The sequence below is a fragment of the Ambystoma mexicanum genome, chromosome 11 (genome assembly GCF_040938575.1).
Source record: "Ambystoma mexicanum isolate Mex_15411 chromosome 11, UKY_AmexF1_1, whole genome shotgun sequence".
NCBI classification, from domain to species: Eukaryota; Metazoa; Chordata; class Amphibia; order Caudata; family Ambystomatidae; genus Ambystoma; species Ambystoma mexicanum.
This window is the reverse complement of record NC_090934.1, coordinates 687,953,979-687,977,743: the sequence shown is the minus strand read 5'-3', so window position 1 is coordinate 687,977,743 and position 23,765 is coordinate 687,953,979. Positions and strand designations below refer to the sequence as shown.

The 23,765-nt window shown below is 45.4% G+C and overlaps 1 protein-coding gene across 9 annotated transcripts in view; it reads left to right on the top strand.

Moving 5' to 3' along the window:
- Positions 1-16,067, top strand: part of PAX6 (paired box 6) — a 58,920-nt gene extending 42,853 nt beyond the window's left edge. For 5 of the 9 annotated variants that reach the window (XM_069623557.1, XM_069623552.1, XM_069623555.1 and 2 more), the window contains one exon: positions 14,910-16,067. In XM_069623557.1, coding sequence (XP_069479658.1) covers positions 14,910-15,059 — 150 coding nt within the window. In that variant the 3' untranslated portion in view covers positions 15,060-16,067. Of the gene's footprint in view, positions 1-10,030; positions 10,182-14,909 lie in introns of all 9 variants that reach the window. The other 4 variants (XM_069623554.1, XM_069623550.1, XM_069623551.1 and 1 more) reach the window with 1 other exon arrangement.
- Positions 16,068-23,765: the final 7,698 nt, after the last annotated feature.

Genomic DNA, 23,765 nt, shown 5'->3' with positions numbered 1-23,765 from the left:
CTATCTCAACAGGTGAAGAAATACTCCATGCCTTGCTCTCTAAGATCCACAAACAGCCATCTACTCAGAGTGCCCACCTTCACCAGAAAAATCACAGGAGGACAGAGCTTTCCTGTCATGGCTGCCAAGCTCTGGAACAATCTCCCCATCACCCTGAGAAAGGAACCCTCCTATTGGACCTTCAGAAAAAAACAAAAAATGTGGCTTTTTGCCTAAACAATCCCCTGAGCTAACTAAGACATTCAGATACCTGTCTCCCCCTCCTCCGCCCCTGCTCCTCGAACCAAGACGTTTAAGATAGCATGACACCCCTTCCTCCCCGTCGTGTTTTCTAATTTGTTTCTTGCATTCGCTGTACTCTGTATTTTATTTTTTGTCTCACTAATGCCTAGATACCCAAAAGTTCCACGCGCTGCAACAAATGCAAAAGTAAATAAATAGGTCAGACACACTGTGTGGTCACCTGCAGAGGTCAACAAGACTCACAACTCTCCCTGGTGATCTTTAATCTGTACATGGGGCTGTTGGGATTCTGGGATTCCGACATCTCAATGACCCCAACATCTCACTCCACCAATAGCCAGACCACAGCCAATTATACTTAAAAGTGACAGGTACATGGGACATCTCAGACCTCAGGAATTGTTTTGCCTCCCGAAACGCCTGGATGACAAGCACATACCTGAAGCCTGATCCCACAAAGATGGCATTTGTTCTACTCGGCCATCCATGTAAGCAGGCTGCCATTGAAGGGCGGATCTGTGACATACACCTTGACAGCTTCAAACATTACTTGGCCCAACTGCCAAATCACTTGGGTCTTCTAAAGAAGGCACTCGCTGCTTCCAACAACATATCAACCAAAAAGTCCCAATCCACCTGGTATTAACAAACCCTCCTCTGGAGTATAAAATCCCCCCACCCCAGAAAAACAGTTCAGGCCCTGGTAATCTCCCACATCGCTGATGGAAACTCCCTCCTCACGAGCATTGCAGTGATGTGCTTGGCCCCGCTGCATGACTCATAACTTCCAGTGCTATGCGGATGACACTCAGCTCATTTTCAGGCTACCTTCAGCCACCTCTTCTCCTTCTCTCATCTCTGACTGTCTGTCCACCATCCAGGAGTAGTGTGCCTCCAATGATCTCTGCCTTAATGCCAATAAGACTGGGATTCTCCTCATCGGCACACCCGCTCCCTCCTTTCCTGTCACTCTCTGGCCGGCTTCTCCAAGCCCTCTTCCTGCTCCCACCAGTGAGGCTAAAAACCTCAGGGTCATCTTCGACTCCACGCACTCCTTCTCGCCTTACATCTCTGACATCTCTAAGAAGTCACACTACCAGCTGCACCTCCTCAGAGGTATTCTTCAATTCCTCTCTTTCCCCCAGATGCTCACTGTCTCCAGAGCTCTGGTTCTCTCTAGGCTGGACTATTGCAACAGCCTCTTTCTAAATCTGCCTGCTTCTACTCTCTGCCCTCTGCAACTCATCCAGCACAGGACTGCGAGACTTGTCCTTGGCCTCAAGCCCAGGGATCGTATCTCTCCAGGATTGAAATCCTTGCACTGGCTCCCAGTGGCTGCGAGGATTATGTTCAAAACCCTCTGCATTGTCCACAAGGCCGCCTGGGGCCTCAATACCTTCAACTCTCTCTTCCTAAATATCTTCCTCCTCGAGATCTCCGCTCACCCTCGTGTATAGGCACGTTATAAATACCATATCATATCCGCCTCCAACTCCCTCAGGGTCAGTCGCTTCTCCAAGCAACAAGTTGGTGGTAGATCTCTTTCTTCAGCTCGGGCCTCTTTCTGGAACAGCCTCCCTGAAACTTGAGGAGAATCATCTCTGGTTCCGGAAGCACCTCAAAATCTTTCTCTTTGCCTCTGCTTTCTCTCCTCCGGTGCTCTGCTGATTTTCCTGCGAAACTGAAACTGCACTGGCTACCTGGCCATCCTCTGATCTCGGGCCCATATCCCCTCCCCCGTTAGTCGCACACCTGCACTGCCTTGCTGGCAATCCCCGCACTTGGGGACTGTTTCTGTATCCCTACAGTCCCACTACCAGCACCTGACTCCTGATGTCTGCACTTACCCTTGCACTTGCCACCAGCTGGCTGTACTTTTACTTATTGTTTATTTATTCTATTTATCCCATGTACTGCACTATCCCCTCCTCCTCCTCCCCCCGCATTTTACCCTTTCCCCCTTCCTATGCACTTGCACGATCTGAATGACACCTGGTCTAGTAGGATCGTTATCTCGTCTTCCCTCTGTTCCCCCTGCCCTGCCTCATCGCACCTTGAAACACTTGTGTATAAGCGCGTTATAAATGCCATATCATATAATGGAAACCAGAAAATCAACCTTATTTCTCCCATCCTAAGGGAGCTGCGCTGACCTCCTATCCCACCCAGAGTATGCTTTAAGGCTACCTGCATTACGTATAAGGCAACCACTGCTCACACACCTGGTTCCTCAGCAGCCAAGCCAAGGCTAGGCCTGAGAAGAAACTGGTAAGTATCATGCTATCTCCTGCCCAGTTGAATACCATCACAGTAGTAAACCGAACTGCACCAAGGCTAATGCAGTTCAGAAAGAAATTCAAAACCTTATTCTTCCGTCAATACTTAGGTGCCACATAGGCTGCTTGCATTGCTGTTTCACATCCCACCACCATGGCCAGAGCATTATGTGCCACATACTGCAATTCCCCCTTCTTACTGCATATGTTAGACTGAATTACACGCACCGTGCTCCATTGCTTCCTAGCTAGGTATGCACTATATATAAAAAAAAAACAAATACAAAAATGGTGCCAAAAACATCAGCATAGTGATAGACAAATGAGCCCTGACATTTCACACTTTCGCGCTGCGCTCAAAGGTTCACATGCTCACTGATGAACCCTGGCACGGTTGAAGATAAAACATTGTTCCAAGGAGTCCTGTGCACACAGAACATGTGCCCAAATATATGTTGCATATATTTTCAGTGGAAGAACATGAAAGGTGCCCACTTAGGTATGGACCTCCCGCCCCTTGCTCTTCTTAGGTATGACTGTAAACATCTATAATCCCATGTATATTACACATCATGTTGCAATGACTTCACAACAAGGCTCATGAGACAATTGATTAATCTTTTCTCTACTTTATTGCTTTATAAACCCCCTTTAATACAGTTATCATACCAAACTGTAAATGATAGATGGCTGTTCAGGCTCTGTGCATATGACAAACTATGTGGCTGTCTTGAAGTCCTTCTCGCCACCCAATGCCCAAGAGCCATCCCTACACCAATGAAACATTCATTTTCACTGCCATTCTCTGGTCAGATAATATAAGGATATGATCATTTATAGTTAAAACATTGTTTTTGCTGTTGTTAAATTGTCTTGGTCTGCCTAAGGTAGCAGCCTTTGCGGCCATGAACGCCTATAATGCAGTTACATTATCCCGTTAGCCTAATTAAGGCGTCCCATTCTTGTTTTTCTTTGAACAAATGGTAGTTTCCTTTCTAATCTTGCCAAACACAAAAATGAAGCCAGACGTTAAGAATTATCAATGTGTAAGGATAAATGCATGTGAAGAAAAAAGTTAGGCAATCTAAACTCCCTATGCAAAGGCTTTGCAGCCTACTGCAGAGCACAAGTGCCTCACAATAACTGTTGCAGGCAGTCATTGTGGGCTCTCATTTGGTTCCTTGGCATGGATGTTGGCATGAGGAGCTAAGGGCATAAGAGACTTCCCCTGATTTGCATTGATCAGAAATTCGTCTCTGCTTGGTTTATACCTTTTTCTATGATGAACTAATGTTTGTGTTAATTTAGTGCACACAGTATTGAAGTGAAACTTTAGCAAATGGTAAAAATGCAACAAAATAATTTCATGTTATTGAAAGTGCCAAAGAGTGCAAACATTAGTTTCAAAAATGCAATGCAAGACAATAACAAGTTTCAAAACAGCGTTCGTAATTAGTTTATGAGATGATGTGAACGCTCTAATTTCAAAACCCATATTGAGGTAACCTTATCGGATGTAAGAATTGTCATGAGCTACACAAAATATAGAAATGGCTGATCCCATCCACACTGATGCCATTTTGTTGAATTCAGAGAGATCCTCAAGCTTCTTCTTTGTATGCACATCCCCCGTTTACATTTATCAGCTGGTTTAGTACTGGACCGAGAGAGGGTAATGTCTATTGGATCTTGGATTCTTCCCAATGGATAACATACTCCGAAGTTTCTTCCGCCAAACCCATAGAAAGCAGATTGGCACTCAGGAACCAGGTATTTTCGGTCTGCGCCCATCAACAACACAGGTTTCGCATCTGCTTTTTCCACTGTTACATTAATGAACCCCACCCCCATTTTTCTTACAGCCAACAGTGGCAGACGGATGCTGAACGAGGACACTTACATTACATTACATTACATGTAGACACTGCTCAAAACGGAACCACTGACATCTGCACTAATAACTTTAGCTGTGGCAAACTATTGATTGACATGCGCAATTTATAGGTGGGAATGGAAAAGGAGAATATTACATTTCTAGCAATATTTTAACATGCATTCTTTATCGCATATCCGTGACCACTGTCGAGCAGGCATTCAAATTCAACTTTCTTCCTAATAATTCTTTTTGGCCCTCTGAGTTGTTAATTTCACCCCTTTTAGGGCCTGTATTGGTTTAGAGGTGTCACAAGCTCATTGATTGACTGTATCCATAATTGATGTTTCACAAATCTTTTTTTACATGTGTTCAAATGTAAGAGGGCTAGTTTAGTTTGGCCAATACAGGCCAAACAATCCGAATGACCTTAGGGGATCAATGCGGAGCCAAAAAAAAATGTTTAATTCTAAAGATTTCAAAATTTCAAAATCCTAACGTGGGATTTGTTTAATGTGTCATAAGATATTTAAATATATTTGTGTTTATATTTGAGGACAGTACTAGTATCTGACCCATCAGATGCAAAGGAGGCAAACTTTAATTTGTATGGTTGGAAACAATCAATTACAATTTGACCTACTCTCTATTTGTGATTTAAACATCCACTAATACACATTCCAAGTTTACTGATGACATAATTTTTAAGTTGGAATCAGACGTGAGCTTCAAGAACTGAAACCAACATGAGTTTGACTTATATCTTTGCAAAAAATATAACCCTGGTTTATGAAAAGAGACATTGTTGGACAATAATCTAGGAACGTTTAGTGCATGTTTTAGAGCACAAGATTTTAGATTTTCACGTTTTGAAATACGCCGCCACCACTATAAGTGAGAAAGCCTTTTGCTATGCAAAACTCCAAGGAGATTTGGATAGTTTTACCAAAGCTCTACTTCTCCATCAGAGAGGTCCACAAATAAAAAAGCAATTAGTTGGGCATTGTGCAAACTAGCGCTCTATGTGACACAATTTTACATTGTGCAGTTATGCCTCCCTTACGTCAGCTGAATCATTTCTTCCCACCGTCCCTTTTTCTTCGGTTCCCATTGGGAACATTAGATTCCTGTTCTCCATGCCTGAGGCTTTTATAACATTAAGAAGACCTGATGCTATTGAATTAGGCTCCTCAGACAACTCCTGCCATTCTGCACTACGTAGGACAGAGCTACTGTTGTGGTGTTCCAGTAAATTTCTCTTGGATCACTGGAACTCTCTGTATCATGTATCCCTTTAACCTCCATACAATTATCCGAAGAGATTATTTAGAGAAACACATTATTTCAATTAATCAATGTATGAAGATGAATATACATCTAAATAAACAACATGCATAGAAGGCACACAGCAAAAATGAATGTACATGAGCCTAACACAATTACAATCAGCCCAGAAGGCCAGAGGACACAAATCCCACATGAACACACTCCTCATACACACATCATTCATAACCCCCCCGACCCCACTACCAAACATCCGAACAATTCAATAACAATGTTCTCAAACTGTGGAAAATTGGACAACACGCTTAAATGGCCGAAGTCGTGAAAGATGGCTTCGACTTTTCATATTTCCATCTTTTGGCCAAAACAGTGATCTTCTACAACATCCAACCCATTTCGATGTATATGATTTGCAAATCCTGCATGCCGCTTTGGCAACTTCACTTACTGGAGTTTACTAACATCTTCACTGTGCCACACGAAGTTTGCATTGTTGACTCACATGCTTGCAGTTTGGCACTGTGGACATGATTTCAATGTTCTTCAGAAATAATCCCCTGATGAAGACATGACATGTTATTATTCATATACGTCGGAACTGGTTGGCCAAAAGATGGAAATATGAAAAGTTGAAGCCATCTTTCATGACTTCGGCCATTCAAGCTTGTTGTCTAATTTTCCACTGTTTGAGAACATTGTTATTGAATTGTTTGAATGTTTGGTAGTAGGTTTATGAATTATGTGTGTATGAGGAGTGTGTTCATTTGGGATGTGTGTCTTGTTGCCGTCTGTGCTGATTTAGGCCCATGTAAATTCATTTTTGCTGTCTGCCTTCTATGCATGCTGTTTATTTATATGTGAATTAATCTTCATACATTAAAATAATGTGTGTTTCTAAATGATCTCTATGGATCATTTTCTGAAAATATCAGATGTTGTTCCCTGGTTCCGGGGTAGTACCAGGGTTCCCTGCTAGTTCCCTTTAACCTCCAAACGGAAGTTGCAGGTTTCTCAGAATCCCACGATTAGGCTGTAGACACTGTACCCCTGAGGACAACATACATAAAATTGGCAATTGTGCATTGATGGCATCATTAATGATATCATATCAAGCATGGCGCTAGGAAGTATATCTTTGCAAACACCAATATGTAACAAGAGAGGTCATTTATGTTAGTATGTTTGCATGTCTGTCTCTGGTGGTGTCATCCAAGGGGAAACTCGAATTCCTGGACTCTCCCCGCAAGTCCAATGAGTAAAAAGCATCCAAGCTGTTTTGTTCATGCGCTGTTAAACTTAATCCTAAAATTACATTCTGTGGCGCCAGTTATGTAAACAAAAGAATTGCCGCTTTTAAGTCATGCGATAAGTTAAGTAACATCTACGTAAATGTATGACCTCTATGACTGAACTACTCACTCGTGACCAATAGTTCCTTCCCTCACTCATCACCATTGTGTGTAGCATATCGATCCTTAATGTAAAACACAGCAAAATATGCATAGATGCATATAGATATACATATTAAGAGATATAAATGAATAGGTGATCTCTGACATATAGCTCTGGTCCTAAGAGAACATAAACCTGTTGGACTTCTCTCGCAATACTGGCACCCAATGACATTGCAAGTAACACCCTTTAGACAAATAGAGTGCAGAACTACATACATATTCATACTTCTGGCACTGGATAACGAGAATGTGAGATGTTCAACAGGCTTGGGCTGGCCTATAGGGCGTTATGGCAATCCCCGAAATGCAGGCTCAAACCAAATATGAACACGTTTGAGTTACTTGACTGGGCAGCTAGTAATTTTGACCAGTGTTACTGAGCAAATATTCATTAAAATGTTTGATTTGCAGCACATTTTACCCCAAACTCCCCCTTCTGCACTACTGAACAGTCTGTCACAAAAGGAACAATTTTACCATTTGCGACTTTTTCATTGGTAACCGAGCCAGATTTCTGCACTAGCCCAACCCTAATGTAGATAGATAGACCCACAGATATCTATGATATGGCTGCACAACCCGTTCACAAGTCTTCTGTATGAGATTCTTTACTGTATCTAAGTAGATCACCTTCATCCTCGTGCTTTGATCCGTTGTCTTGGTTACTCAATTTAAGGGCTCAATTGGATTTATTTAGCATAACCTTCCCCTTGTGAAATCATGCTGCCTTGGATTCTGTATCGACTCTAGTCAAAGTGTTCTATTATTCTTTCCTATATTAAAGATTCCTTTAATGCCACGGCCACCAATACAGGCTAGCTACCCTGTGGTTGCAGGGCCCCTCTCTGACCTCCTTTTATAATAGACTTCCATCTTACTTTCTCCAATCATCCAGAAGACGCCCCCTCTAGTTAGAAGAATCTGAATGGATTTGCTAGTGGTGTTTCCGTCCGCGGCTGCATATCAGCTGATCTCATTGGCTTGTCTGCATTGCAAGCTCCGGTTGGGACACCATTGTGTGTAAGAGGGTCAGCCCCAAGCTTCATTCCATTTATTGTCCAGCAGTTGACCAGTACTTTCGCTTTGATTTTATTTGGATAGTGAAAACACGTGTCGGTTGATCAATTCTGCTAATTTCCTGTCTTCTGCTTTACATGTCCCAATTCCCCTGTCCGCATCATAGATTTGCCATTATATTTCTTCCTTTGAATGACATATATGCAGAAGGTTATCTCCTCGCTTTATAAATTTTCCATCTCTCTGCGGTTTTGCTCTCGTGACTGCGCTGCTAGCCTCACCCTCCTTGTTCCACTGGTTGCTGTGATTCTGTGTAAATGGTAAGGTGGTACGTGTATGTGTGTTTGGGTCTCTTGGGTTCTATAGTGGCATTACCAGTTGCTTTTAGTGGCTTGCCTCACATATACATTTGCTATATCTAAAATGTCCAACTCTAATTAAAAATTCCTCCAACCCAGAATAAATATTTTTTTCAAGCGTTTCTTGAATAAATCCCACAAAAGTTAACAGTTGGCTGCTCCAAAGTTTGGAGTCTTTATAGTTGCACATTTTGCTTCACCACCCAAAGGCCTTATTTATTGGCTGATTCTGATACTGTTCTTAGTTTGAAACCCACCATTTGGTGATAAGACATCAGGTCAACATCTACTAGAACGTCCTTAACATTGTCCCATCTGTAGGACTATGGCCCATCCTTTTCAGACTGGGATTGGGACTGATGCGTGAGGATCCACCTGCAGATAGACTAGGATGGCCATCATCCTTGATGAAGAAGCAGCTGGGATGCTCGACCTGACAAAATGAAGTCACCAGCAGCATGCTTACAAGTGCAAGGCGTCAGTAGCTTCAAAGAAAGTGTAATCTATATGAACCCTGATTGAAGGGCACCTATATATCCAAGCCTTTTTCTCTAACCCACAGAGCTTCGTTCCCAGCATATTCCCCCACACTCCAGTTAATGTACTGCTGCTATACACAACCATTTCCACTCATGCCAGCATTCTCTAATCTACTTTGAATACTGTTTTGCCTTAATACGACTTTGAGAAACTTCAAAGAAAAATGATACAAAGTCTGTCCGCCCATGCCCTGTCGCACAACTTTTATTTTGTAATGTGTTAAATGTCCCGCCCACGTTCTCACCCTTAAACCCTAACATACATATATGTGTTTGGTCGGCTTGCTCAAAATGAGTCGACCAAATGCGCAACCAGCTAATTTAGGTCATTTTATTCACTGCTCCACACTCTGTACTACTGTCCCTGGGTCTTCCCCCAGCCATTTCCTCCATGTATCTTTCCATAGTTTTTTTTGTGCGACACACTTGCTATCCGTCTGTCACACCATCTCTCCCTCAATCCATTTCTCAATCAGGCTGTGACTAGCTGTCTATCGGTATGGAGCCTTTTAGCTGTTGGTCTGTCTGTCTGTAACTGTGCATCATGGTCCTTTCGATATATTTGTGTCACTGAGTGAAATCGGAGAGTATGTCGAACAAGCATATGGTTGGGGCAACGCAGAGAGCAAGAATGGGCAGACCCGGCTGTTGTTGTGCAGCAGCTACAGACAATGTCACAGCAAATCCTCACGACGTCCAAACAGACGTCCTCTCTACCTCACTGGAATTATAGTTGCCTACATAGGAACAGCTATACATCACGGAACACACACATTAGTACTTACAAACGTAAGCCTTCTATCTTTCTTTTTCTGTCTTTCAATCTCACTCTACCCGCCTCCCCCTTCAATTCTCCCCTCCCCCTCTGTTTATCTATCTTTCTATCTAGACAGGAAGTGGAAGTCAGGAAGTACAGTGTTTGTGTTTAACATCACAAATCTGTGCCCTCCACTTGTTGTAATGTTACTTTTCTTTCTTCTTACAGCCCCCAGTTCCCAGCCAGGCCTCCTCCTACTCTTGCATGCTGCCCACTAGTCCGTCAGTGAATGGGCGGAGCTATGATACATACACACCTCCTCACATGCAGGCACACATGAACAGCCAGTCCATGGGCACAGCTGGCGCCACTTCAACAGGTAGGCGTCCATTCATGTTCCACCCTGGTAAACCTCATTGAAGTGTTAACCTTTGATGTTCTTTATTTGAAGCCATACATCATCAGTTGGTCTAGCAGAAGACTTCCTCTTCCACTAGTAGGGCATTACCTTGCCTTCTGATTACGGTAACCAGATGACTCCATGCCATTGGGACACCGCCTTTCCAGTACATAGTTTTTTTAGAAGACCTTGTGAATTTTCGAAGTTGTAGCTTGGCCATGTTGATGTTTTCTGATGCCACCCGCATTCAGCGACCCAACCACTCAAGCAGAGCACCCTCTCATGCACACATCACCCCATGCTTCTTAACATGTAGATGATTACCCACCTTTACATCTGCCTCACGTGTTCACCCTCTATCCTACTAAGCACCCAAGCCGAGGGTTCTCTTGCAGGACCCAAAGTGCCAAGAGGGCAGACAAACGCCCGGAGCCATGCTGTCTAAGATCCAATAACATGACAAATTGGAGGTAAGCATCTGATCCACAGAGGTGTAAAGGAGAAGAGAGCCCAGGGTTGGAAACCAGGTGTCACAGGGCTATGGAGTCATCTGGTGATCCCACAACCGGAGCGCCTTCCAGATAACTGTAAATGCTAGGGCCTTTTAGAAAACTGCTTCTTGATTGCCCATTAAAAGCTGGTGTACATTCACCTGGGCACTCTGTACACTGGCTGCTGGTGAATAGCCTTGTCTGCAGGGTCCCCCTCAGCTAGCATCAAGCCTTGTGTGCATAGACTCCTGCGCAGGAACAAGGGTCATGCGCATTCCTTGATCTGCGATTTCACAGATGCCCCAGCTATGGCCAGGTGTCATGTGCTTAGGTTGTTGCATGCAATCATAACCACTGCAGCTGAGAGCAAGAGACATGTGCTTTGTCGACTGTGTCCAATTACAGCAGCCCTAGCTAGGATCGGGGACCATGCACATTTGCTGATGGCTGCTGTGGCAGGCAGAGCCCACAGTAGTACGTTGCTGGCTATTGTATCGGTTCCAGGTGACAATTCTGGCATATGAAGGCCACTGAAAGAATGCAGGTGGCAGCCTTGCTCTGAACACCTCTCCCCACAGGGGGAGAAAGTATGGTAGAGAGCTGTATACCCTGGGACATTCATACACTAGCATGTTCACCAGTGGTCGAAGTGTACAAAAAGAAGTAGTGGAACTGTGTTCCCTACTGGCCTGCACCACTCCCCCACAAACCCCATTGCCACACCTCCTCCCATGCACAATACAAAACCCAAAACCCATGCACTTGCTCTTTAAGGGCAGTGCACTGAAAGTGCAAGTTTCAACTTCTTCCTACACTTTTATTTTAAAACGAAACCGTTCCGGGCGGTTTCTTTTTAAAATAAAAGTATAGGAACGGTAAAACTTATTTAAAAGAAGTATAGGAACACCACTCCCGATCGCTCCCGCCCACTTCGACCACTGATGTTCACCTAGAGGTAGTGGTGGCATCACAGCCCTCAGACCAGCAGTAAGCATCCTGTGAATCGGCTACTGGTTCTAACCCCAGACCACCAGGCTAGGAGTCGGCACCATGTGCACTGGACGCTGCCTACTGTGTCCAACCGGAACCATCCGAGTGAAAAGCCAGACCTGGGCACTCTGGGCCCATTAGCTTGCTCTGCGCCTTAATGTGTGTGTCTGGCACATTAACATCGGACTACCCATATAACTGGACCGTAGGGGGAGAGAAGGAGAGAGTGTGTGTCCGTCTATGCGGGGCTATACTTTTACAGATGAGCAGATTCAAGGGCCTAATTAGACATACGGAGGGAACGGGTATGCAAGGACGCCGTCCAGTACACAGATTTAGCAAGTTCTCCTTGCCCACCAACACATATGGGCACTGTGCTATTTTGTAGGTGCTGGATTACATTGGTTTGAGTCAATTGACTGCTTGACGCAGTCTGTTGATGAAACCAAGTGAATTGAGCACCAATGAAAACAGCACAGTGCAATTCAACACGGGCTTAGGGCTCGGGTGAATCCCCAGCACGGGACAATAAAACAAGAGTAGCCAAGGGCGACAGCCACCCCCATAATGTAGGCCACACCCCCTCATTTTCTCATCCCACTTAAATAGGATGATCAGATAAAAAATGTTAAAAAAACGGGACAGGCCATAGACATAGAAATAGGAAAACTGTAAATACAAATAAAACTGTAGTCCTACTTCTATGCTGCTGTCCTTTGACGGGTGCTGGGAGGGGGTGTGCTCACAAGCACACTCCTCTCATTGGAGGAGAGCGCCGGGAGGGGAAAGGGGGGGGGTGAAAAGCATTTCACGCCCCCATTCGCGCAGGAAGAGTTGCGCCAGGACCCGATTTTTGGATTTTTAAATCCGGTCCCAGCAAAAACAAGGACTGTAGCCACCCACCCTTGAAACCCCGGACTGGGTTTTTTAAATTAAAAAACTTCCAGGACACAGATTTCCCCGGACTGTCCCAGGAAAACCGGGATGTCTGGTCACCCTACACTTAAAGCACTGCCATTAGCACTAATTTCTAAGACGCCCGCCCAGCTTCACCACATGAAGGCACCACCATTGCCTTCTTCCCACTTACACCCATGGAAGAAACCACCCAGAGGCATAGGCAAGGACATGGTACTGCCGAGTGGGCAAGACCCACCCAAAATCTAAAATGCCCACTACGATGTGCTGTGTGGGCATTTACAGATGTTAATGTCACTGTGGTGGGCCCAACTACATTAGCTTCAGGCCCGCTTGTTAGACAATCCTGGCTACGCTCTGAGCACGCCCATTCAGAAGCACGCATAGAGGGGGCCTGGACATTTCTTTTAGCTTGCTAAGGGTCGCACATTGTGTTGCAGCCAATATGTTCAAGAGACTCTTTTAAAAAAATAAAATAAAAAATGAATATTTGTCTCTCGAGTCCTGAAAAACCACAAAAGCAGGGGTACGGGTTACCGAGGACCAGTAAGGGGCACCGTAATGTATGTCAAGTGCACCATCACAGCTGTGACTCTTAGTCATAGGCACACGCTGGGTTGGTATGGCTGCGTTATGTTTGCTTCGGTGCCACCTTTAAGTCAATATTAGTTTTGCAGTGAATAGCGCATTGTACAATTTTCTGTGAATTCGTCATGGTCACAGATGTGCCGACATCACTCCCTTTGATGTCAGTCCGGATATGGGGCAAGGGCGAATTACGCCATTTCCTGTTGCGCTAGCCCTGTGATTTCGGCGACATTAAGCTAAAGGGGTCAGAAGTCCTCTCCTCCTAGTTCACGTGATCAGGGTTCGAGCCCTTACTCCAGCATGGAAACCCCGAAAGCGGAGGTGTATGGTGATGGGGTGAGAGGAGGGTCAGCAGAATTGGTAGGCTGGGTTGTGGAGAAAGAGCAGTGCCAAACGTGCAGGGGCATCAGAGCTACTCGAGATAGAAACTGGGGATGAAACGAGGAGTGTCTAACAAGCAAAGAGAGAGTGGTAAGAAAGTGTGCGACAGGAAGTGGGTGAAGGAAAAAAAAGTGATGAAATGTGATACAAGGAAAGGACTGAAAGAAGAGAGGCTGCCGAGTACAGCAAAGGGTGGAACATAATCGGGCCGGGAACGCGGACGGGTGAGGGGGAATGTGTTTGGCACAGTTGCCTGCTCATGTGAGTAGGAACGTGTCGGATCTGTATGAAAACATTTTCAGACACCTTTCTCAATAACATAGTTTTGTTTAAGGTCGCTCCGCCCCTTTTTTCCTTTGTTTGGGGCTATGATTTCTTCAACCCATCGTTATTGAGAGACATTTTCCGTAAAGGCGATATACTGGGCTCCGCTTGCCACTGAAACAGGCTCCGCTCCAAGCACCCGCCAGGAGACACGCCGCCCAACACAGAATGCGAGCGGGAGCATCACTAATCCACCTAAACCCAAGTGTGGCATATCAACACAGGCCTCCCCTAAAATGACAGGGAAAGCGGAACACATCGCCACATATATCCCACGAGCCCTACTGCTGCTCTGAGAACCTTTTACTTAGCCAGAAATAAATTCGAACATACGCATTGCCGTTTTGGAATGAGGTTTTTGCGAAGATTGCCAGAACGTTCAAATCGTTGGATAGACGGTTCCGTTCAGGTTTCCCTGCCGAATCTTCGTGCTGTACTCGAACCAGACACCACGTCGTGAATTAAAACGTCACTACGAGCGCACACGTCCTTAAAGGCTCTGGAGTTGGGCAATAACAAGCCCAGAATTGCAATTATTGTTTTACTTAGTAAAAAAAAAACCTTCCGCGAGGCACGCCCAACGTCACTTATCCAAAAACAATGCAATTCCAGGCATGGTTTTAGCGGGCACACGTGCCCCATCGTCCACTTTACGAAGTCTATAACCCCGGGGCAAACTAAACCCGGGGCATATCGGCATTTAAATACAGGATGCTTGAATAAAAGTTAAGCACCATTAATTGCATGGCCGTGCAATACGAGGCATACCTTTTAATTGCAGAACAATGCAAACATATCTGGTATTTACATGGATTTTTCTAATAAAAAAAAAAACAGTTCGTTGAGGTACTGAATACCAAATGGAGAATAAAGTGAGTGACGTGTGCAAAGTAGGGATGGGGTGGGGGTGGGGGTGTAGTGCACCTGTGTTGAAACAAGTCCATGAAAACGGCTTGCTCGTGTGGGCAAATTTAGAAATTAAACCCTTTGCTGTTTTTTTTTCTCTCCCTTGCAGGTCTCATTTCCCCTGGAGTGTCAGTCCCAGTACAAGTTCCCGGCAGTGAACCTGACATGTCTCAATACTGGCCAAGACTACAGTAAAAACCGGGCTAACCTGGCCAGTGACTTTATGGAAAACAGTTGGATGTTTAACAGTGTTTTATAGAGGAAGAGCACGGAGGACAACAACAGCAACAAAAAACTAGTACACCTGTACGTGATCCGTGCCCTGAGTTGGAAGGCTCAGGAAAGACTTTGTACAATGGACCTTTGCACAATTTGAAGGCGCTATATCAGTTGGAACAAATCGTCATTTTGGTCTACAACCTTTATTCATTTCGTGTGCTATTTGTAAATGGGCATTTCTATGTTAAAAGACAAGAACAACGTACAGAGAATGGAGGGACTTGTATTTTACCTGCGCTGATGACAATAACGTTTTTTCAACAAAGCAAAAAAAAAAAATGGAAGCCATGATGGACCAGCCTTGGCCGGGGATTTCAGAGTTTCGTCGCCACATTTTGGAAAGTTCTACCACGCCGTGCTTAAGCAGCATGGCGCTCCACCTGGTTTTGTATCATTGCACTGCATATAGACTAAAGCTGGAACCTCTTGTGTACAGACACGGGACCAGGAGAACATTATAAAGAGTGACACCTGTCCGGGCACAGCTTATGTGCAGATACGGGTGCGGCGAGAACTCAAAGAAACAGGAAACAAGTTTGGTAGAATTTTTTTTTTTTAGATACGGTAGATTGTGTCTTCGATATAATCCAATTTGTTTTATGTCGAAATGTAAGTATTTGTCTTCCCTAGAAATCTCCCAGAACGATTTCTATAATAAAGTTAATTTCATTTATATTTGACGAGAATATTCTATAGATGTTTTATACACGTTTTCCATGCATCCCGTGTTTCTATTTTTTACGGCGGGGGAGGGCTCAGCAGACGTCCCTTGTTCTTAGCTATAGGTGTGCCGCGTGTTCACGAGTCCGGTCATATTTGTGCATTTTTAGAATTCATTTCTAAACAATTAAAGTGCTTGCAAGAGCTTTCAAGTTAAGTGTTTTGAAGTTGTTCACAGCGACATATCAATCGTAACAATTGTTGATTGTTCAAACCATGCCAAAGCATTTGTAATTCATTGTATTATAATATTTTCTTTTTAACCTTATAGCGTGGTCTGGCACCTTTTGTTACTAGGTTAGAAGGTGGCGCTGTGCGGCTAATCTTTTGAAGTTAGGGCTCTCTGAATAGCTGCAAGCGTTATGCGTGAGATTTGGGTAACTTGCAAGATAGTCCCCCCTTTATTTTGTCCACAAACTGTCTTGCCCACATGGAGCGGAGCACGTCTCTGGCCTCACCTATATCTAACGTATCCCAGGGCCCTGTACGTCTCCACGCTCTTCCACGCACGCAGGGACCCACCCACGTTCTGGCCTGCACAAGACAAAAGCGCCACAAGGGCAAACCAGTGGATACCGCATTTACAAACATACTTTATGGGCGAATGTCTTATTTGAATGCCAAAAACGGCACAATTGACAGTAGTGTTATTAAAATGGCAATTATACTGTACCAAAGGAACCTATAGATCAGATAACGACTTTAACTACATAACACTTGGGGCCTCATTTACACAATTGCTTTTCAATGACGTAGTCCCATTGAAAAAGGCTTTGCAAATCAGGCACCTAAAGTATTGCTCTGATTTCAATCGTGGCCATATCGTGCATCCTCTCAATTGTTGCAATCAGATAATTTAACTTAGGAGCTACTATCATGAAGTATAATTTAAGGTTAATGTTTTTGCTAGCATACGCTGATATTTGCTACATTTTCCACCTGTGCTGTACTTTTTGGGAGGAGGGGAGCAGCTGGGAGGGCTTTTCTTGCCAAGAAAACATCAGAGCGTAGACAAGCTGGCAGCCACAGGTCAACAAGCTGCCTGCTGAAAGGGTTAACTAATTAGTCAGCATAAACTAAACAAACTCGTCAAAAACGTCCAAGGCAGCGGCTGGGTGTATGGCATTGAGACTGGACCTCGGTGGTTGCAGAGAAAACGGTATGTCACTGGAATATGAATGTAACAATCATGGCAACAGTTTGCCCCCAACGAACGGCCGGTGTGGTTAGAAGGTAGAAAGCACTCCAGCGCGGTGGAAGTGGAATGACCTGCCTTTGAGTGTGTCATTCCCACACACACCATCTAGAGCAGAGATCTGCAACCTTTGGCTCTCCAGAGGCTTTGGACTACAGCTCCCATCAGCCCTAGCTGGCATAATTAATGGTGAGAGATCATGGGAGTCGCAGTGCAAACACCTATTCCAGTGTCAGAACATTTACATGCTGAAACTGGATCTCAGAGAATCGATTTGTAACTGGCCAGCTGCAGTTCGTACCAGGTTGGCCACAAAAGACTAGGCACTTAGTCAAACCAGGAGTTAAACAGGAAACAGATATAGAAAGGGGCTTCTGGGTTTCCGTGAAGAGTGCATGGATGTTATTAATATGTGCACTCGTATACAAGTGTGCATTTCTCAGTGAGAACTAGCATTCAAGTAGGCACTGGACATGTAAAGATGCTAAGTGTGAACCCCCCAGCCTCACCCCTAATGGAGTGGTGCTGGGACTCTGTGCACAAATCCCAGCAGTAAACGGTGCTGAATATCAAAAGCATCATCCATTTAGCTACAACAGTGTTTTCTCACAATGCGGCAGTGTCATAAAGCTCCTTAAGCATCCCGGGGAGGCTCGAAGAAGATATCGCGTATCGAGGAAGGTGCAGAGCAATTCGGCAGGTGGGAATCTCCTAGTAGGCCCACTTCTGGCTAGCATTGTGTGACATGTTTCCTGAAGTCCAGGCTGTTGCCGGAAGTGAGGTGTTGGGAATCTCCTAGTAGGCCCACTTCTGGCTAGGATTGTGTGACATGTTTCCTGAAGTCCAGGCTTTTGCCGAAGTGAGGTGTTGGGAATCTCCTAGTAGGCCCACTTCTGGCTAGCATTGAGTGACATGTTTCCTGAAGTCCAGGCCGTTGCCGGAAGTGAGGTTCTGGTAATCTCCCAATAGGCCCACTTCTGGCTAGCATTGAGGGACATGTTTCCTGAAGTCCAGGCCGTTGCCGGAAGTGAGGTGCTGGGAATCTCCCAGTAGGCCCACTTCTGGCTAGCATTGAGGGACATGTTTCCTGAAGTCCAGGCCGTTGCCGGAAGTGAGGTGCTGGGAATCTCCCAGTAGGCCCACTTCTGGCTAGCATTGAGTGACATGTTTCCTGAAGTCCAGGGCGTTGCCGGAAGTGAGGTGCTGGGAATCTCCGAGTAGGCCCACTTCTGGCTAGCATTGAGTGACATGTTTCCCGAAGTCCAGGCCGTTGCCGGAAGTGAGGTGTTGGGAATCTCCTAGTAGGCCCACTTCTGGCTAGCATTGAGTGACATGTTTCCCGAAGTCCAGGCCGTTGCCGGAAGTGAGGTGCTGGGAATCTTCCAATAGGCCCACTTCTGGCTAGCATTGAGGGACATGTTTCCTGAAGTCCAGGCCGTTGCCGGAAGTGAGGTGCTGGGAATCTCCCAGTAGGCCCACTTCTGGCTAGCATTGAGGGACATGTTTCCTGAAGTCCAGGCCGTTGCTGGAAGTGAGGTGCTGGGAATCTCCCAGTAGGCCCACTTCTGGCTAGCATTGAGTGACATGTTTCCTGAAGTCCAGGGCGTTGCCGGAAGTGAGGTGCTGGGAATCTCCGAGTAGGCCCACTTCTGGCTAGCATTGAGTGACATGTTTCCTGAAGTCCAGGCCGTTGCCGGAAGTGAGGTGTTGGGAATCTCCTAGTAGGCGCACTTCTGGCTAGCATTGAGGGACATGTTTCCTGAAGTCCAGGCCGCTGCCGGAAGTGAGGTGTTGGGGGTCTCGGCCAGATAGAAGCCGGATACCTTGGACTTGGGTGCTGCGGACACTGTAGTATGCCAACCCTGTGGGTTCCGTCTCTCTATCTTTGAAAACTGCCCCTGCATGCTCCTGCACTTCAACTGCCCAACCTGCTGTGTGGCCTGCTCTTTTACCTTAATATGTACCTGGGAACCTGAGTTGGGGGGGGCTGTTTTAGGGGTGTGAGCCATTGGAGGTATAACAGGTGGGGCTGTGGTTAGCAGGAGTATTCAGGCAAAGTATTCTGATCACAGGGTTAGGACTATGGTTGAGGGACTCCTAACCAGAACCTTTTTTAAAAATACTTTAGTAAATGTCCTGATTCTATCGCCGTGCTCTTGGGACCCGACTCATGATGTGGGGAGAGCATGTTAACTCTGAATCCGAGGCTTGTGGTTTTAAGCCCCAGAAATGTGAAAGGTGAGAGAGAAGTAGCTCCCCAAGCAGTGAAAGCATTTAGAAATGCGGTTTGCTAGACACTTGAATTCTTATCCTCATGTTATGTTCAAGTCAGGTAGCTATTCTTGATTTAGATATTAAACGATCACATGTCATAATGATATTATTAATAATAATCATACAAAGGTAACATACATTGATACGATTGTACCTTGTGTTAGGGGCAAACCCCAATATCACAAGTGTGTCTAGGGCCCCTAAGGGTCCAGGATCTACTCAAGGACAGGAGTCTTTGTCATGTGTTGGTTGTGGTAAGGAAGCAGGGGGTAGGTATGCTGCTGGCCAGGATAAGTGACCAGGGACCGACCAGTGATCCAGACGTGTAGGATGATAAGCAACTGGCTGCACAATAATAATAATAATTTGCATTTATATAGCGCTACGAATCCTCAGGTCTCTGAGCGCACAATGGCATGGTGATGTCTCCAAAAGGAGCTTTCACTCTGGTGCGAAAGAGGAGGAAAAAAAACACCACGGTGGAGCCATTGAAAAAGCAGTGTGGTAGCTGAGCAGATCCATAGCAGCAAAGACACATGTCACGATAATTGCAAAATTGCGACCTACTTTTTTAAGCGTCGAGTGTATCTGCCAGGGGTTGTCATTCAGTAGCGCCTCTAGGGAGATCTGACATTGCTGTCAGAAAACAATGTGGCATATTTAAAAAATGTATGTATTTTCTGAAGGAACTATTGCGACAAGGACATAGAACAGGGACTAGTTGTGGTTCAAATGTCTATGCAATACATTGTATCCAAATTGGATAATAATTCTTAAATCGATGGCAAAAGGGGTACAGCTTGGACTCTTCGTACATATTATTGAACTTTTTCTGAGTGGGGCTTACACATTTAAATGAACTATGCAAATATATCCACATGCTTTTACCTGCCTGTTTTTCTGAAGTCTGGGATGGATCTCACACCCCTATAAATCAGGGATTCCCTCTCTGGGGCTTCTGGAATAATGCCATGGGGCTTTTTCTCATGATCTGGAGTGGTGGTTGGCCATTTTGAAATTGCCTACGCATGTGCTTGTCAAGAGTTACGTGAAATGTGTCTGTGTTGCAAAGAGGACACCATTTGCCCAAGGTACGGATACATTGATTTGAAAACCTCGCAGTAAGAGAACAGATTCTCAAAAAAAGGGTAGAACTAATTCACAAATAATACCTGGGTTTTTTCTATTTGCAATTAAACTAGTGTGCAAAAGGCATGGTTATTGACAATATATTCCAGAAGGTAAAAACACGATGTGTGCATTGTCGCTCACAAGTGCAGACAATGTTCCTATGTGTATGCACATGGCTTACAGGTACATCAAAATGTTGAACCACCCAGAGAAATGATTCCCAGACATCAGCACGCCAGAACCAAGAAAGTGCAGAGTCTGAAAACCAGCCAGAGAGTGCTTTCAATGGGCACCTAGCAGAGAAACCATATACCGTTCTTTAAATGGCTCATTTTCGAGTTTTTTTTAATGAAAATGTATCGCTGAAAAAAACCCTAAAAAATATAGGAGGTGGGAAAAGACATATAAAGGGTTGGGCGTTCAGGAATAGTAAAACAGTAGGGGAGAGGGGTTTTGGGATAACCCCCCCATCCCCAAAATAAAAAAGGACATTTTTCAATTGGTTTTTTCGGTGGAAAAGGTTCGTAAAAAAACAGTCTAAAAAATAGCCATTGATGAAAAAACATAGAACACAGAGAAGCATAACCAAACTTGCCCCACAGCTCAAAAAAATGTGCCGCAATTTAGCTGAAAAAAGGATCAGGTAGGGCCCAAACCATGTGGTCAAATATAATCCTGATCCTTGGATTGGCATCGATCAAGGATTTGGATTAAAAACACGCACATCCTTAACATGTTGTATTTCCCCTGTATTTTTTTACATTCAAATGTCTCCCTTGAATCACGTAGGTGCACACAGAACAGTAATGTTTACAATGCTCTTGAAATTCGAAAATGTAAGCAAAATTGATATAGTTACTAGCAAGCAATGGGGTGTGGGAGGCAACCAAGTCATCCTACAGGGTTTGGGAGTGGTGGTGGCCCACAGCGATAGGACATCACTTAAATGGATTGGGTGCACGGCTGGGGCATTTGAAATGATGAACATCCCAGACGTATCCTCAAATGGACAGGTCAGATGTGAGTGGGTGCAGGTGAAGAGAGGACGATTCATGATAATGCTGTTACTGGTGGTGGTTGGCTAGCATGGGTCGGGCAAGTAGGTTGAGAGCAGTGCAGAGCAGGGCATAGTAGTGGGGTGCTGGATTGTTTCAGATATAGTTAAGAGGGGAAGATGCAGGCATTGTGTCTACAGAGTGATGTGCTAGCAGTGTTCACATCAGGCGGTGCAGGGCTCCAGGAATGGTTTTTTAGGTTGTTCATGGGAGACTGCTCGTCATCCATCGAGTCGTAAGGCGATGGGAGTGTAGTGGAAGGTTTATGGGTGGCACCTGGGGAAATGGGCAACTGAAGGTTGGCATTGTGTGACCCCGTGGGATAAGCATCTAGCAGTGGATGGGTGGGGTCAGGTGTATGAAATGTTGTGTCCAGTGACCCACCTTCTTGAGCCTAATGTCTTTCCAGCTGGCGGCAGGGTAGAAGGACCTCTTAGGACTAGTAGAGACAAAAGAATCAGACATGGACCAAACATGCATTGTTTCTCAATCTTATGGGTCGGCCTGCCTCCTGTGCCAGGTGGCTGTGTGGCACTGCTGGCTCCCTACTAGGGATGAAACTCAGGAGTCCACTCGGGTCCAATCTTGCAATCAAAATGGTAAAGTTCACAAGACAAGAAAATGGAGGGGGCATAAAAAAGTTATTTAGGGAAGCGTTCCTGATCGGTAGTAGGGCAGGCTTCACCAGCTTAGTAACGCTTGTGGGAATCAAGAAAGGAGATGAGGTTTATGTAATGTGTCCAGCACGTAGGGTGGCTTTAGGGGGCATGACAGCTGCAGTGTTGGGTTGCTTGCAAAGTATACAGGCAGGGCTGTCTGGTAGATCGAGACAGAGATCTGCAACCCTCCCCCTTTGGAGTCGGTGATGTGCGAGTAGCAGTGGACACTCCCGGTTGAAAAGGGGTATGAAAGTGTGCTGCACAAGTTGGGGTACTTTGGAGCATAGCGACATACCATGGAAAAAGGAGCACATGGCCGTGGTGTATACACCACTACAAATGGATGAGTTCTCAATATCTTGGGCTAGTTGGATGTAGCTCGCCACTCCTTGAAATGGGGACTGTATCTGTACCCATACATTGCCCCACCCCCATTTTCTTCCTTTTCTGCACTTAATCAGACCTACCCAGTCTGCTACCATAAACAATGCACTTGTCACTTGCTGGCTGCACTACCACTGTTTATTGCCTCCATTATCTATTATTTATTTGTATTTATTATTATTTATCTGTTCTCCTCTGCTCCACACTCTCCACTCTCCCCCTTCCATGCACTTTCTCCCCTTTCCCCTTCCAATGCACTTGCACTTTCTCAATGCCAGCTCAGTCGTTTTGCTGTTAACTGCTGAAGTGCAGCTTGGTTATGGATGGGAATTCTGCTGAGTGGGTCAATGTATCCCACACCACTCGGCCGGCCATACCTTGGATGGTCTCATCTCCTCAGACATCTCCCCCTCAAAAACTCTCACCACTCCTCTCTCTTGGACTGACCAATTTCTGCTTTCCTCTCACCTGAAGCTCTCTGTCCCCCACGCTAAGCCCACCCCAGCACTGCCACCTACCTTCTCGTTCATTCAGCCCATGAACCGTTGTGTCCGTAGATCCCTTTGCCATTACCTTCTCTGCTCCTCCTATGCCTGCGGCCGACTCACACTCTGACACAGTCCTCTCTAACCGGCACCTTTCTGTCTCCAACACTCTGGATGTCTTTGGCCCTGTCATGAGACTCCACCTGAAGCCTACCTCCAAGTGCTACTCTTGGTATGACTCCAACCTCGCCGCCCTGAAATAGAAGTGTAGGGTGGCCAAGAAGAAGTGGAGGAGGCACGGAAACTGCTCTCCTAAACACCCATGAAGATCTGCTCACCAATCTCTACTCAAGCCTTCCTTCTGTCCTCATCTGCCTTGAACCTCCTCTGCTTTTGACAAGGTCAATCATGCCATCCTGCTCAATCGACTCTGTACGAACCTGGTCATCACGGATCAGGCCCTGGAGTGGTTGACCTCCTTCCTCAAGGACCGACCTTCCCAGGTCCGTCTTGGGTCCTTTCTCTCCACCACCTCTCTCTCCACATGTGATGTTCCCAGGGCTCTAACCTCTCACCCTGGCTCTTCAATGTCTACCTGGCCCCTTGGGCCCACCTGAGTTCTACCTTCTCCACTAACCTTCAGTGTTATGCAGATGACCCTCACCTCTCTTTCAGGCTCTCCTCAGCCACCTCTCCTCTCTCGCTCATTCCTGACTGTCTTTTCACAATTCAGGATTGGTGGTCCTCCAACTATCTCTGCCTTAATGCCACCTAGACTGAGAT